Below are 17,294 nucleotides of genomic sequence, written 5' to 3' on the forward strand. Positions count from 1 at the left end.
ATGCGTTCCGGATACAGATTAGCGTTTCAACATATTTTAATAATTTTTAAATATTTATTTGGTATAACTAATTATTTTATTTAATTTGTAAACATTTAGGAGAACAAATGTCCAACATAAATATAATGCGGAAATATTTTTTTAATTTTCAAATACATACACTTCGAGAAGGTTCTATCCCGTAAAAGAAAGAATTACAAATAATTTTGTCCTGAAACCATGTTTGAACTATCAAGTCAGTATATAAACATCTGCTACAGGAAATATTGACAAAATCAAAACACTTCCATACTAACACATTAAATTGCTAATGCTTTGTCTCTATGTAAAACAAAAGAATCGTTCATATTTAGAATTGGATCAAATACTTTCATAATTAACTATTATGATCGTCTAGAGTACTTTCATATCTTCAGTTTAGAATTCAGAAGGATTTTGGCTGGTTTGATATGCTTGCACAAATTAATATCTAACTGTATAGATTCTCATGATATTCTTGATCAGATTAACCTTAATGTACCTCACGGTAACTTGCGTACCAATGCTGCCTTAGCCGTGGGAAATTATAAAACCAACATCGGATTCTTTTCCCTTCTGCCAAGGATCCTCAAAACAGTGAACAAAATCTCATTTAATAAAGTAGATGTCTTTCGACAGCCAAGGCAAGCATTCTAGAAGCTAGCGGTGTTGTCAGTCCTGACTCGCGAAGACACACTTACCATGTCCGCCTAGATTATGCCATAATTATACCTTTGTAAATTTAAATAGATTTTAAGATTGTTTAGGTTAATTGAAATTATATAATATATACTTATTAATGCCAATCTGTTAGGGCTTCCACATGCCTGTTGATTGGCTTAAAAAAAAGAAATTTAAAGTCAAAAGTGTACTAAATAACAAAACTGTTAGTTTGTGACGGCGTACAAAACCTTGATTTGCCCATAAACAAAAATCGTGATTTGGTCAGTTTTCTTTGTATACTCACGATATTTGATCTTAAAAAAGTTGTATGTATATTCCAGGTTGAAAAGAATCTATAAAATATAACAAACCCAAGTAACAAATGATATACTAGTACTTATCATGTTGTCAAAAAAATTTAAACGGCTCTCATGTAAAGTTAAAGAAAATCACAAGCGTCGTTGTTTCATGACGAAATGAGTAACAATAAAATACTTGAAAGTGTAATAGATGTTTTATCTTAAAATTGGATATGTATGTGTTAGACAAGGATGTAAGATGTAGCATTAGTTTACTTTTTTGCTCTCTCTATAATTTGCTTCTGAAATAAATGCCCATATTCAGACATAAAACGACAAAAGTCTTCCTTGCATTTAGATCGGATGTATTCGACCTAAATGCAAGAAAGACTTTATCACTGATACAAACTTTAGAGAGAAAGCGAAAAAGTAAACAAAAGCTACTTCTTCTTCTTCCGCCCTCCCCTAAGACAAATCTAATTTCAAGAGAAAACATCTGTTCCACTTTCAAAACATTTTTTTTATGAATCATCTGTCCTAAAGAACGTGGTTTTAGGACCAATTATTTACTGTATGTATTTAATACCGACAGAAAAATAGCGTAGATTACTCATATAAGGATATGGAGTCTGCAAGACAGTACGTTGGCGCCATATTAATTTTCCCCTGTGCAGAGTTTTACTGGGAAATATGGATATTGGTAAATTGTTATTAACTCTTAGGGTCTGGACCATCACAACGGCGCGGCGCCGTGCCGCGTACTAAATTATTAATAACAAGAAAAGAATACGTCTTTCGCGGTCCATATCTAGACAAAATCTGCAAGTTTGAGTACGAACCGTTATACGAATATTTTGAGAAACATCAACTACTGGGCGGGCGCACCGTACTTGGGACCGTACCGCGGCACGGCGCACAGTGTTTCGTTTCATACAAGCTAGAAACTAAAAATTCTGAATGTACTTTTAACTCACGTATGCGATTCATTTAATCCTAAAAAGAGGTTTTTTTTATTAAATATGTAATAATAATTCGTTTTATAAAAAATATGTCACATTTTGTTATTTAATAAACGAAATAAATTTTCTGAAAATTGATATCTGCATCCAATAATGTATTTAAGGATCATAAATAATTGAAATTATTACTTTAATTCTATTGACTGATAAATCGGTCAACCTATAAAATAAATCATTGAAAATTATATTAGATACTTAGGCATAAAATAAAGATTTCACCCGAGAGAACTAATCTGCCTTCACTTGTTTTGTCAGAATAACCATTTTACAGCTGATTTTATTATGTTAAACATGACAACTGAAAGGGTTTAAATAAACTTAAAAGTTTGGCATTCTAAGGAACACAGAAGTGAGGCAACGGACACAGCAACCCTTGGTATCTACTGTCATCCAAGGCGTTTTGGCTGGCAAGGCCATGTACTACGTATGCCTTCCAAAAGCCTTAACCATGCTTGCCTATGTTACAAGGCATCAGGTTCTTGGCGTCCTGGTCGTCCACTGTTGACAATTTGTGGGCAGTTTGCGTCAGAGTTGCGGTACGTGGACTTAACTTGGGAGGATGTACGGGAGGTCGATCGCTTGGCCGGAGGCAGATTATGGAATCCATATGCTCCACATAGGGAGCGGATATGGTATGATGATGATAAAACTTAAAGGTTTTTAAATAAAACATTTGTTATAAGTGATTTTCAAATAGATGTATTTTGAGAAATATAAAAAGAGCATGTAATGTAGATAAGCCAAAGGAATAAAATTCTTGTCGAAAAACTCTATTAATACTAATAAGGTTCATTTCACTGGATTTGGCGCCACAAATATAACAGGACATGGTTGACTTATTTTCAGCCAAAACGTTGCAAATTTTACCATCTACCATTGTTAAAAGCATTTTAAATTTTATGGACAATACTACACCTCCAATATTAACATTAAAATTTTCAAGTTTTTCAATTGCATCTTGAAGTTTTTCGATTTCAGACTTAGTAAGAATATCAGTTTCTTTGGCGAAAATAAATTTAAAAGGACGACAATAAGAGGTTGAGGAAGGGCTTAAATTTTGCCAAATTACTATATTAGGGTCATCATTAAGCCTTAGTTGTATTGGAACGAATGACATAATAAATAAAAATTCATCTATTGCATGCTCTGTGTAAAATTTCTGTTTATAATTACTATGTCCCGAGCTTCCATCTCCACCCCACTTGCATATAAGAGTCAGTACAGAACCTGAAGGAACTCTTTCTTTTAAGACTTCTGATTCTACATTTAGCAATCGTTCCACCGTATGATTTTAAATCACTTGTAGCTGGATTTTTGCACTAGTTTCCGTTGTTTTGACAAATTCCTTGCTCAGGCAACATGCTTTTTTTGTTTTTCTTAAACTATAAAATGCCGGATATATGTTGTGGTCGGTTTTTATGGCATTTTTACGCATAACTTTGTAGGAATGCGAAGATAATTTACAGTCAACGTATAAACTTAGCGCTTCCTCAATTGTCAATGCCCGCTGTTTGTTTACTTGTTGACGTTCCCTAAGTATTTTTGCTACTTCATTGGGAGTAGCTTTCAAAATTTTCTTTAGGAGATCGGCAACTGTGCGTTTTCCTGATGCTCGAATAGATACCTGCGTGGCAAACGAAAGTTCTTCAGATGTCTTCGTACTCACTAAATCACGCACTTTTGTCCTTTTGCACTGATCACTGCATGCCCCAAAATCCTTTGCGGGCCTTCCAGTAGACGTAGATGGTTCATTCATGTCTACTGAAGGACTTTGTCGAAAGTTTTCACATATCAAAATATTTTCACTACCGTCGAGCCATTCAAATTTTTTTTAACAAATCTATCTAGTTTACAGCCAGATTCGGTCCATTTTCTGCTTATATTTAAACAAATAAGCTTAATTAGACTTTTAACAGTTTTTCACCACTTGCACCGAGTTCGCCGACTTCAAATTTACTAACAATATTATTTAACACTCCTTGAAGCCTTTCTTTCTTCGTCAAACTCTTCCACATCACGTACAATTCTTGCCTGGAAATCTCGTATCTGGTACCTGTAAAATAACAAAATAAGATAGATGCAACTTCGTGCGGTAAAATATCGAAACTGTAATGAATTAACAATAAATTGGTCTATTGAAAAATAAAAATAATATTTTGCTACTTTGATATACTCTCCGAGATAAATTCTCGAGAAGTTAGAAATTGATATTTTTTTAACTACTGAAAAATACATAAGTTAAATTATTGTTTTTTTAAATGCCTAAATGAAATACATTAAAATATTTAAAAAAAAACTATACAACATACCTTCCAAAATAGCTTCCATTTTTTTTTTAATCGAAATAAAAAACTTTAAACTTGATAAACAACCTTTACACGTCGGACGCCAAAATGCAAATAAATGTAATTAGGCTTTCAAAAACCAATTATCCGACTTTCATATTCTGGTATGAATCACCCTAAGCATTAATCACCCCAATTAGGCTTACAATCGTCACACTAACTATCTGGTAATGCCCCCATGACGTCATCGTTTAAGAATTCAAAAGTGACTTTTTATCTTGTAGCTTGTATGGGTCAAAACACTGTGCGGCGCCTCGACGCGCGACGTGGTGACGTGTCCAGACCCTTTTGTTTTCGGTGGGATTCGAGGTTTTTTCGATCAAATTTCAAATGATTTTTCTTGAACAACACTGCATAAAGGATGATTTAGTTTTATATTTTTTATTTTTTTATTTTTAAATTTCATAAAAAGTACATGATTTTGTAAAATTCTAAACATATCTACTTTAACACATCTAGTAAATGTTATCACCGTAACTCTCCAAAAAAAGAACTAACTCTTGTGCTTGGAGAGTGACTTACACTGTTTTAGTTTTTTATTTATAAGAGTTTATATAATTTAAAATACGAGTACACGAGAAAGAAAAATAAAAACATAGGATATATAAAGAAACAACATAAAACAATAATACATTCATACTAATTAAAATTCAATGTTGTTTTTACACGTGTTCAAAAAATTTCTTTAAATTAACTTTAAATTTATTTATTGATATATTAATTTTAATAGTTTTTAGTTTATTGGGAAGATTATTATAATTTTTTACACCTTAGAAGACAAAGGTATTTTGATCATGATTAGTATGGAATTTAAGAGTTTTAATATTATGTATTTTAATAAATGTACAGATACAATGTCTCAAATCTGTAGTATCGTTAATTCGATACAGAATTTGAATATGTTTAATTTGTTTTGTTTTATGTAATCAATGAGTCTTCAAGTAAATGCATAATAAACCCAAAACTGAATGACGAAAGACTCGAGGAACTGTTACAGAAAAACAATAGACAATAAATTATAAATTACGTAGTGTGTAATATAATTTTTAAATGTTACTAATTCAAATTTGTTCGTTTGATTCATTGTCTCTAATACATTTTAGTTCAAATTAATTAAACATTTGTAACACGTAATAACGTCATGGATGTCAAAAAATATTTCACATCATAACCATTTCGCGAAGTTGCTTAAGGCCGGAATAAACAGAGAGATAACTTATACAAAGTTGCTCAAATAATTCAATCAAATGAAGAATCAGATATATGAAAAAAATAGGAAGGCGTAATGCATCTGAATTTAATTACTTTTAATAAAGTAATTGAAATTATATTTGTATAATACATATTGATTATAATGTAAGTTATAACTAGCTGTTTATGTTTTTTTTACAAATGTCTAAATAAATAAATTACCTTACACATTTTTATTGTTTATTAGAATAAGAATGAATCGGGTTGTGGTCCCGTGGCTAGTGTCTCGGACTCACGGACCAAAGGTCCGTGGTTCGAATCCCACTCTACCCCAACTTGATTCCATTTTCTAATAGTGAGTTATTTACAACTCGTTGAAAATGGCCCTCAAAATGAAATATTTGGGTAAATCATAAGAACGCAAATATTTCTTTTTTTAATAATAAAAAAAGAAGAACATGTTAATAAAAGAAAAATAATAAAAAACCCTTAATCGGCTCGTCAGTTGGTTTTTTTATCCTTTACAGAGAATATTGTAAAAAGTAGTCCTATAAATTCATAAAACAATTTAAACATTATTAAAAACTAAATGACATAGCCACATAGATACGATCCCACTGGCTATTTAATGGTGCACACACCTGAACACTTACTCCCACACTAATACACATAAACACACATCTACACTTACTCTCATACAAATACACATAAATATATCCTTTTGTTGTAACACAATTTAATAATGTGTATGATTTTTATTTAGAAAATTTGCTGGTCTATCTTTAAACTGTATTTTTAAAAAAATGTTATTTTATCATTGTCGACTGTTTGTTTCTTTAAAATAAATAAATAAATAATAGATATTTATAAAATTTTAAAAAAATGTTTGAAAATAGAACAAAAATTGAACCAGTAAATGTAAACGAGAAATAAGTATTAATATATGTATGTGTATATTTGTACCTTTATAGTTCACAAATATTACGAGTATTACAACGTTTCAATAGGTATCAGATGGTAAAAATTGATATAAAAAATGCTAATTATCGTTCACTTTCATCATTAAACATTATTTTGTCATTTTATTTTAAAGGCCCACCCTTTTCGTTCCGCTTTACAAATAATAAATAATTACAGGAAATAAGTAACCCTTTTTGAAGCTTCGCAAGGCAATGTGTACTTAATATGACTACATTAAATATACCTGTCTCAAGACTAACGGCCTTAAATTTTATTAAAATTCTCACTTGTTTAGCTTTCGAAAATATTTAGCATGTGTTAAACATAATGAAAGGGGAATATTGAAGTCTAGGCATTTACATGGCTTATGACCTGTCATTAGCTGGTTTAAGTAGCCACTTTACATACTGTGTAACATTCACAATTCTGCCCATGTTTAAACGTTTGCATTTCCTCAACTTTTCCATCTGTTGACTTTTGTGAAGTTAAAGAGCTAAAACCTTTATCATGTGGGTGAGATCCATCCTGCTGAACCAATTCACCTACTAGGCAACGCCTGAAAACCATTTCCCGATTTTTATACTTCTTATACCTGTTAGTTTAATCAACAATATTTTGAGTATGTCCAAATTTTTGTAGACAGGCTGGATTTCCTCCCTAGGGAGTTATTAAGATCTACATTTGTTCCAACAAAGAGGGCTAACACTTTGAGAAGGGAATATGGAAGTCTAGGCATTTACAGGGCTTATGACCTATTATTCAGTGTGTAAAATAGCCATTTAAACCAGCCAATGACAGGTCATAAGCCTTGTTAATGCCAAGACTTCCATATTCCCTTCTCAAAATGATTTTCCTCTCTGTTACAACAAATTTAGATCTGAATATCTCCCTAGGTACGAAATTCAGCCTGTCTACAAACATTTGGACAAACTTAAAATATTTATTTTTATTTATTTGTTTATTTTTATTTATTTATACCTTTTATCATAATTAAAATTTTTTGTTCACTTTGCCCAGCTAACAAGGGCACATACTCCGTTCTAAGCTAGGCAATTACATTTAATACATGAAATGGTGTACAAGTTAATAGAAAGCACAGACTAATAAAATATAAACTGACTCCTATACACATTTTGATACATATACATACACACATACATATACACACATATACATATAAACATACATACACATATAAACATACATACACATATATACAAAAATATATATACATACACACACACATATACATACACACACATGTACATATACCCATGCGCATACACATACGTATACATTCATAAAACATAGAAAATTTATTTAATATATTATGCGAAACTTCATATTGCCATTTATGTATATATTTTTTTACTATTCATTTTTTTATATTTTATTTTTATCATTCAGTAAGCATCTCCAATCCACGGCACGCATCAGCATTTCTAACTCCTTACGACCAATGTCATGAAAGAGCGAGGTCAACACCTTTCGCAACTTGACAACACTCCCGCTTTTCCACGATTCTGGCAAAAAGTTATAAACCTTCTTGCCAATGCAATAGTGTTGTCTCGATGCCAGAACAGTGTATATTGCTCTTCAACATTAGTTTTCGTACACAAATTGAAAGTTTCCTTTATAGACGGTAAATGTATCTATCTTCGCATATAATTATTAGAAAGTATTTAGTCCATATCTAATTTGACAAATTAGATATGGAATTGACTGCATTGACTGCATATTTCTTTAGTAAACTATTAAATATCCAGTCAATATTTATCTTACAGAACGTCGCGTCGGGGTTTTACCAGAGCGACTTCCATTTTTTGCATGGATTAGTTGGATGTTCGGTAAAAATCACAATCCGAAGCACAATTTTAAAATTTTCTACTTTTAAAAATGGTACAGGGGCAGCACGTGTTCCTCTGGACGCTTGTTCCTGTAGACAGTGATGTTATATCTTAAACCAGTGGTCGGTAAACTTACCCAAAAAAAAAGCAGTACAACAATTAAGATTTCTTTGAGAGCTAAATTTATTTTCGTTTTAAAACGTTTCCTTTTGAAAGCCACCGAATCTTTTTTATTTATTTTTTATTTTTATTTATTTTATACTTCACAATAATACATTATATAATTAAATTATCAATGTTTTCCTCACTAGAAAAACCCGTGTTGAGGAAGACATTTTACAATTTTAGTTTAGTGTGATTTGTGTTTTTTACACAATGCAATGTTTTAGACTTTTTACATAGGTATACAAAAGATAGTTGATTTTAAATACAAATGTATTGTTACAAATATACTGAGTGTAGGATGCCTAAATTGAAGGAATTATAAGGCTACCATAGGTCCGGGTCAGTTGCATTTCGATCCATTAATATATTTTTTTATTTCCTGCTTAAATTTAGAATATTTTGATATGTCCCCAACAGTTTTTGACAGACTTTTAAAGAATTTAGGTTCAAGATAAAAGTAAAAACATTGATAAAATTGATTTACTTATTATGGAGCAGAAGATTTACGTATTCGCTCTCCATTTCAAATCAAAATTTCTTGAATTGGCCATGATAAAAAGCTTAAGCTTTAATGGTGTTGACAATCTTGGTCACCAATTCCAATTTTTTTTAATATTTCTAACTCAAAGCACTTCTTGCTGAATAATGCAAAAGTAAACAAGCACCTCGTGATCTGTTTATCCTTTCAAAATAGAAACAAAACCTTTTCTCACGCCGCACCGGTCATACTTTTTGGCCTATCTCTTGAGATAATTTTCGAGTTAATCATCTAATTACAGCATTTTCAATCTCCTTGCCTCGCATTTGACATTTCAGTGACAATAATCCTAAAGTTCTTCATTAAGACCCGTTAACAAAATAAATCTAAAAGTGAAATTCGGGCAGTACGAGCCGCACTTGAGTGGCAAGAGACACATGCGGCTCGCCAGCCGCGGTTTGCCGACCACTGTCCTAAACCATCCTTTTTTCAAATCAATTAAACACTGTCATTTAATGAACATTGAAGTTCTAGTAATATTGATGTAATTTCCATTCTTTCTTATCAACAATTCATGTTATCAGTTTTGATATTTTTCATAAAAACAAATATTTACGTTCTATAAGCCGAAGTAAAAATGGGTTAATTTAGAGTTAGAGTTGAGCTACAGGGACCTTATGCTGGATTCATTCGTCTTTAGAATCGTATGCGACTTCCGTAATTTGACGAGTGACAGCATTCTTGAACCACCCATACGAATGCAGTCGGTTGAAAACCAATCGACTTTATCTCGAGTGCCCCAAAGCACTCGACATTGACAATCGAATGCGACATCGTAACTTCAGCTGTCAAACTTCCTTTTTGTAAAAAGCTCGGCATTTATGTTTGAATGATGAGTGTGTATTTTTGTTGTACTTCACTTAAAATTTACAACACTGATCAATATTATAATTATGATGTATCAACAAATGTGCAACAAATACAACTATTCTTATTTTTAATCCATTATCAAATGAAGTTTCACTAGAAACATGATTTGAAAATTATTTTATCGCTCCTCGTATTTGAGATATACTCGTATATTATACAAGTTGTTTTTAAAATCCATTAAATGCATATGAAATATTTCTAATAACATGTAGATGTGTGTTATGTCAAAGGCAAATAATAATTATAAATGTTTCAGTGTCTCAGTAAAACATTTTCTTATATTTTTTTCATAATATTCCATACACAAAATATTCAACGAAAGAAGTCTGACAAGAAACAATAACAGTTTACGTGTGGTAGGAGAGCCATGGGCCATAGATAAATACGGATTCGTTAGTGTTGCCACTTTCTCATTCGTCTTTGTAATTAAATTGTCGGAGGGTTTTCAAGAATAGCATTATGACAAAGCAATCGAGATTCCCAATCGACTATTGTCGAGTGGGTGACAAAATGTCACATATTTCCAGCATAAATCTCCAGATGTACGTAGAGAATAAACATAGCCTTTATAATTTGTATGCCTTAATAACTGCGTACCCGCTAATATCTTACCAGTTCACAACTGAATATTGCATCAAATAGTAAGTTGTAAGTTAGCATATAAGATGAGAATATAGTTTGTTGAGAAATAAAGTTCCCACAACGATGCACTACGCAAAGATGGAAGTGATATAAACCAAAATCGGAACTCCCGATTCCCATTGGCCGTGTGAACTACTGACAGGTATCTTTTCCGTCTACGGCTTTACATTACGCTGCCGTTGTGGGCTTCCTCAACCATTTAACTTTAATCGGATTCGCGATCGAACGCAACAAACGTTTTTTTTTCTTTGTTTATTATCCGTTCAATGCTCAAAAATGATAAAATTGATTACAAATTACAAAGCGTATGAATTGCTTGCACGCTTTTCGTGTATAAAAAGTATGTTAGAGCTGTCGTGGTCAATGGATCAAATTAGTGTCTCTATTTTCTTTGGTCTGCTTTATACAGCAAACACACGAGTTATTACAAAAAAGGGATTATCGAAATTTCGTAATCCGAAGTACGTAGCGGGTTCTTAACTGTACCACATGGAAATGTATGTTTTTTCTTTCATAAAATACATTTAAAATACTTATATTTATGTAGGTATACTACGTTACTGAAAAAATATACTAAAATCGAATACCCATGTCTAATAATTGAAAATGATTTTTTTGATAATTTTATTGAAAAATCTGTCACTATCGAATAGCGTGTAAGTTATTTATTCTATGCAATCAATATCAAATCTGCATTCAAAACGCCCCTAAAGATGATTTATCATATCCACCATAATTATTTTTGGTTAATATAATTGTTGCTATAATTTACTTTTAAATAACTGCTAATACTTGCGCATAATGTAATGGAAACAATTCATAAATAGGTATTAAAAGAATTAAAATGAATATTTTTTGTATGAAATACAAGAATAGTGTGTTTTTTAAATACATATTAATAAACCTAAAAAAGTTAAAAAGAAAACCCTTAAATGTGACGTTTTAAGATTTTTAATGATCACATCTGTGGTGATTTTAAAAAAATCAAACGAGTTGTTTTGGCTCACGAATCTGCAAAAGCTCAACTTTCCTTTGTTTCACACGAAAAAAGTTACATAATATTATGAAATAATTATTTTACGTGTATGCATATTAAGTGTAAAACAATAAATAAATTAAGCATGTCAAATGGTTTCAAAACACCACTGTTCCTTTGTCGAGAGTCGAGACATTATTATTTTTATTTTTTTTCGGCGTATTAAATTTGTTTTACGGTTTTACTCAAATTTAATACGTAGTTAAATTGCTCACGTGGAAAATCACAATATTGAGTGCTTCTAGTACTAATTTTTGAAACATGAAATTTACCATAGATTGGAAAATCTGTGACGAATGTATTTCGCAAAATGTTCAATATAATCTTTAATCAAACTTACCTTGGAATCCCAAGAGTCCTTTCTCTTTCCATTTTTGTGGTCCATTTTTTTTGGAGACACGACCATGATGGATCGATTACGACTCACTGTACATACACTGGGCAACTCTTCTACACTAGGCCCTATTGAAGTCCATTAACACTGGGCAGCTATAGCCATCCTGGCTTCAAGCATCTGCAACAAAAGGAGACAATACGTGAAGTAAAATGAGAGTTGGCGTGACGAGTCGTGACATAAAGCTTGAGTGGTGTTGTGTTGTGTTGTTACAATTTACCGGCGGATAAACAGGAAGATCAATGATCATTGAAAGGTGAATCAGTTTACTTCCATAAATATTTAGAAACATAGAATTTATAACTCCACCATGAGACGAAACTTTATATATTATTTTATTCGTGTACTCGGCACAAATGCCTTATATAAACATAAACATCAATGCATTAAACATAACAGTGTACGAAATTATGAAATAATACAATATAGTTATACATATTACATAGTTGTTTTATACATTGTACTACATTTTAATAATATGCGACACATTATACCTAACATACTTGGTAATACGTACGTATGTTTATATTTAACATATATTTATTTATACATTTCTTTCTCTCTTTGTACAAATTAACATAAAAATTTCAATAGCAGTCAGAATCCTAAACTTTTTCTATAATAGCAAGTTTAAACTTGATTTGGCTTGTGCTAAAAATGTCAAAACGACTAATGGTTCCCTAGACTGGGCAATCTTGGAATATGTGAATTAAAATCATATTTTATTGCAGCAATGTGTATATGAAATGGCACATTATGTGTAGTAGCCCTAACGGGTATTCGGAATTGATTAATGTTTAACAAGTCAGAAGGAGTCCAACATGCCATTTACTATCTTAAAAAGAAACAATATGCCCCTAATTTCCGTATTCTAGATGAACTTTCCAAATCAAGTGTAAAATTCAAAAGGAATAGACAGCTTGTAATCGATATATTATTATTTTGCGCTGATGCCAATGTAACATATCTTTAACGGTACGTAAATAATATTTAATGTAATTGTTTTAAAAGTGTATTTACATTGTTATTGTCCGGGTGGAGTGAGAATGTTTATGTATTTATTTGAAATAAATACAAACGTTTTACTAATAAGCTAATGAACTAACATACCCTATCAGTCATAATTGGGAAAACCAGATTGAGGGTGACTGACAAATTGACTGAATATACTTAGATTGTTGTGACGGCGATAGGGGCTTTGAAAGCAGTAAATGTAAATTCTAAAAAAAACGCTAGCATCTCAAGCGTAAGACTGATAACCTTACCTTCCGCGTGACAAAAATATCGCTGATACGCTTCAATAAGGGAGTTTGGTGTTTTTTTTATATGTTTTTATTTGTTAATAGACTATCAAAGTAAGTCAATTTTTTTGTGTATTTTTATGTATACAGTATTATCAGTGCTATGATTTTTTTATGAACGAAATATTAACTTTTGTAATTATGAAATTACTCCGCACATGACGTCACAAGTTCTCGCCAGAAAGTTTTGCTGAATAGGGGACTTTCCGGAAACCGGAAATGTCTCACAACACTCTATCATTGATATATATATATATATATGAATCGGGTTGTGGTCCCGTGGCTAGTGTTGCGGACTCGCGGGCCGGAGGTCCGAGGCTCAAACCCCACTCTACCCCAACTTGATTTCCCTTTTCTAATAGTGAGTTATTTACAACTCGTTAAAAATGGCCACCAAAATTGAAATATTAGGGTAAATTATAAGAACGCTAATATTTCTTTTTTACCAAAAAAAATTTAAAATATCCCAGTGAACTTGTGACGTAACACAAAGATCATTTTTATTAATTTTTTATGCATTTTTGACAAATAAATCCTTTAATTTTTACTGCGCATAAGAAAACACTTTTCATATCCAATTTCCCGTAGCACGAACTTTGTCATTGGACTACCAATGAAGTGGCCTATGCACCTCTAGTTACAAATAGGGACATGGTAATGATGATTTATTTTTTATTTCACTATCTAGAACTTTTTAATGACACAATATGTACGCAGATATATATAGGTGCAGTTAGTGCAACACTTTTTTCATACTACTCAAGCCAATAATACCTTATGCAGAAAATAATGGTGCACAAACAACGTTTAAATCGTTTCTCAAGTTAAGACATCTTTAGACAACAAATTAATTTCCGTGGGAAATGGGTTTATTAACTTGCTGATAAACGAGTTTTTCCGCTCCATTGACTCGCTCCATTGGACCTGTGATTCTGTGAATCAACTACTATTTTTTGCAAACTTGGAAAATTCTCAAGATTCAACACACTTATTATTCTTTATCATTGTTTGAACATGAAAATTATATTTAAAATGTAGGATTTTTTGTGGTTCTGAATGTTTGTCAATGTCACCTTTTCCATGATTGTAGAAATAATTCAAATTACGTGACAATAATAAATTAATCACTTTTGTATCGATATACTTATTTTATTGCAGGAGACTGCTGCGAGACATTCCCCAAATTTGTTTATTTTCGTGTTATTGTTATTTCTATGTTTTGTTATTGTTATTTTTTTCAACGATGTTTGATTATGTCCAAATGCTTGCAGACTGGCTTGATTTCCTCCCTAGGGAGTTGTCCCTCTCTGTTGAAATAAATTTAAATATGCACAACTCCCTAGGGAGGAAATCCAGTCAGTCTGCAAGCATTTGGACATAATCAAACATTGTTGAATTACTACCTGGTAAAAGAAGAAGTATAAAAATTGGAAAATTGTTTTCAGGCGTTGCCTAGTAGGTGATTTGGTTCAGCCGGATGAATCTCACCCACGTGATAAAGGTTTCAGCTCTTTTTATTTATTTATTTATTTTGACACTTTATATACATATACAATAAATATACATATAAGGGCAGGTATATTGCCTTAAGGCAATTTCTTCCTACCTACCCAAACCGTTCAGTTTGAGAAAATTATAAATACACGGACATATTGAATCTTACAATTTTATACAAAAATTAAAAGCAAAGATTAACAAAAATAAATATATGTAAAAAAAAAATAACACTTTACTATGAAGAGAGGAGAGGGGATGGGAAGGAAAGAAGAAGGATAAAGGAACAATTTAAATATTTAGATAGTGACATTTTAATCTTGACTTAAATGTAAATAAAGAAGGGGCGTCTCTAACATTAGTGGGTAGATTATTCCACAATCGAGCGGCTACTACTGTGAAAGAGGAGGCAAAAAAATTAGAGCGATGACAGGGTATTAAAAGGGTTCTCTCGTTACTAGAATGAAGAGATAGTCCGTGTTGTGAAAGAGGTTGGATGAGCTCTCTCAGATAAACAGGCGAAGTGGGATTATTTGAAATATTGTGAAGAAGTGATAGAATGTGAATCTTTTACTTCACAAAAGTCAACAGATGGAAGAGTTGAGGAAATGTGGATGTTCAAACATGGGCAGAATGGTGAATGTTACACAGTGTGTAAAGTGGCCACTTAAACCTGCCGAAGACAGGTCATAAGCCCTGTAAATGCCTAAACTTCCATATACCCTTCTCAAAAATGTTTTTTTTTTGTTTTATGCTTCCACTTTCTACTATATTGTATTCACATCGAGCTTTTGGTCTCATGAATACGTCACTAACTTATTTTACATAATATTTATTTACTATTTATAAAGTTAGTTTATAGCATCTTAAGAACTAATATAAACTTTAAATAACATTATAATTAACCCTGAGCCATTACCACATGGTGCAGCCGTCATAAAAGCCAAGCTTTCGACGTCAAAACTCTGCTAAATAAACACTATGGTGAAAATCGGGAAAACAATTTTGTGGAGTTAAATTTTTACAAGAATGTTTTGATGACAAACATTCCACACACAATGAACATGAAGTACGAGTATTTACTGATGATTCTAACGAAGTTTTAGACTTTCTGTAATGTTTAAAATATCATTTTTTTTAAATAATATTATGCTCTTTGTCATTTTTCGTTTTATTTTGTTATTTAGTGAAATGCAAAGCCCACTAATGTTATTCTATTTATCATCACCATCATCAAGCTCCTATCCACACAGGTGGTGCATAGGGCACTGCAGTGTTAAATCATATGCACCGTATCTCGATAATCTGTTGCAAGGAGGTAAAGTTATCAGTCTTACGCCAGTCCAGGAAAAAAAATATACTTCAACGAAAAACCACCTTTAAAAGCAAATATTTCATTTTAACCTTCTGGAATCTACGGGAATCAAACCAGGGACCTCAAGCATGGTAGGCGTACGCACTAACAACTACACTACGAGGCGGGCGATTTTCCACTCGATTTCTTTTTTTAGGATGAGAGTAGCATCGATTCAACAACACTGGTCCAGGATTCTGGTTCTATTTCACACACATTACTGTATTCGTTATTTGCCCGGACACAGACAATTATAATAAAATAGATATAAAACATCTTTGTTTTCGACCACTTGTTTTTTTTTTCTACCGACCGGTTTCAAAGCTACACAAGCTTCTTTATAAAGGTATTTATATTTATATTTTTGTCTTATTTATTTGGTTTACAAACAATGAAAAATAATACATAATACACAGAAATATTCAAACAATTAAAAAAAGACAAAACTTGTTTTTCATCAATTACATTTAAACACTAATGAAATACATATTTAAATAAATTATTAAGATTGAAAATAAATTATTATAAAAAAGTATACTTACTTAACTTATTGAAACAAGTTAATTTTACCGTGATAAAGAAGCTTAAGTAGCTTTGAAACCGGTCGGTAGAAAAAAAAAGTTATTAAAAGTAAAGCTATTTTATATTTATTTTATTATAATGAATAACCACAAAGTTAGTGCGTCAAATGTAAATTTTCCGACGGTTACATTGTATTTATATTTGTATTGCACCAAAAAATCGAATATTAATTTTCTTTTCATACATCACCAACATTGATAAAATATAAATGATTTTAATGAATAAATAATTAATAACGCACCTGTAAACTTAAATGCATCCAATTGACACTATTAAAAATGCACGTTGCAATTTTCAATCTTTTTAGAACTGTCACATGTCAGCATGGACTAACGAAACACTACTGTACCTATGTATGTACTGTATCGCCTAACCAAAAACGCGTGCGTGCGGCGACGCGATCGGCGAGACACTGATTCAAATTGGAATATTTCTCGTTCTCTTCTCCTGCACAAGGTGCTCAGTCTGCTCAGAATCCAGGTATGATGGAAAACCAGCCGTCGGCAACCCTCGCCACTTGCAAACTCTAAATGTATAGTTTCTAACCATCAACCAAAAACTCATTCTGAAACATTT

The 17,294-nt window shown here is 31.8% G+C and overlaps 1 protein-coding gene across 1 annotated transcript in view; it reads right to left on the minus strand.

Annotated features, from left to right (window-relative positions):
- The window catches only part of LOC148284312 (atrial natriuretic peptide-converting enzyme), a 90,250-nt gene extending 73,118 nt beyond the window's left edge, over window positions 1-17,132 (minus strand). Inside the window, exons 1-2 of the mRNA XM_088242328.1 lie at window positions 16,960-17,132; window positions 11,934-12,107 (exon numbers count right to left, since the gene is read on the minus strand). Coding sequence (XP_088098454.1) covers window positions 11,934-11,999 — 66 coding nt within the window. The 5' untranslated portion in view covers window positions 12,000-12,107; window positions 16,960-17,132. The remainder of the gene's footprint in view (window positions 1-11,933; window positions 12,108-16,959) is intronic.
- Window positions 17,133-17,294: the final 162 nt, after the last annotated feature.

The sequence above is a fragment of the Micrasema longulum genome, unplaced genomic scaffold (assembly GCF_059751315.1).
Source record: "Micrasema longulum isolate JH-2025_06_02 unplaced genomic scaffold, ASM5975131v1 h1tg000133l, whole genome shotgun sequence".
NCBI classification, from domain to species: Eukaryota; Metazoa; Arthropoda; class Insecta; order Trichoptera; family Brachycentridae; genus Micrasema; species Micrasema longulum.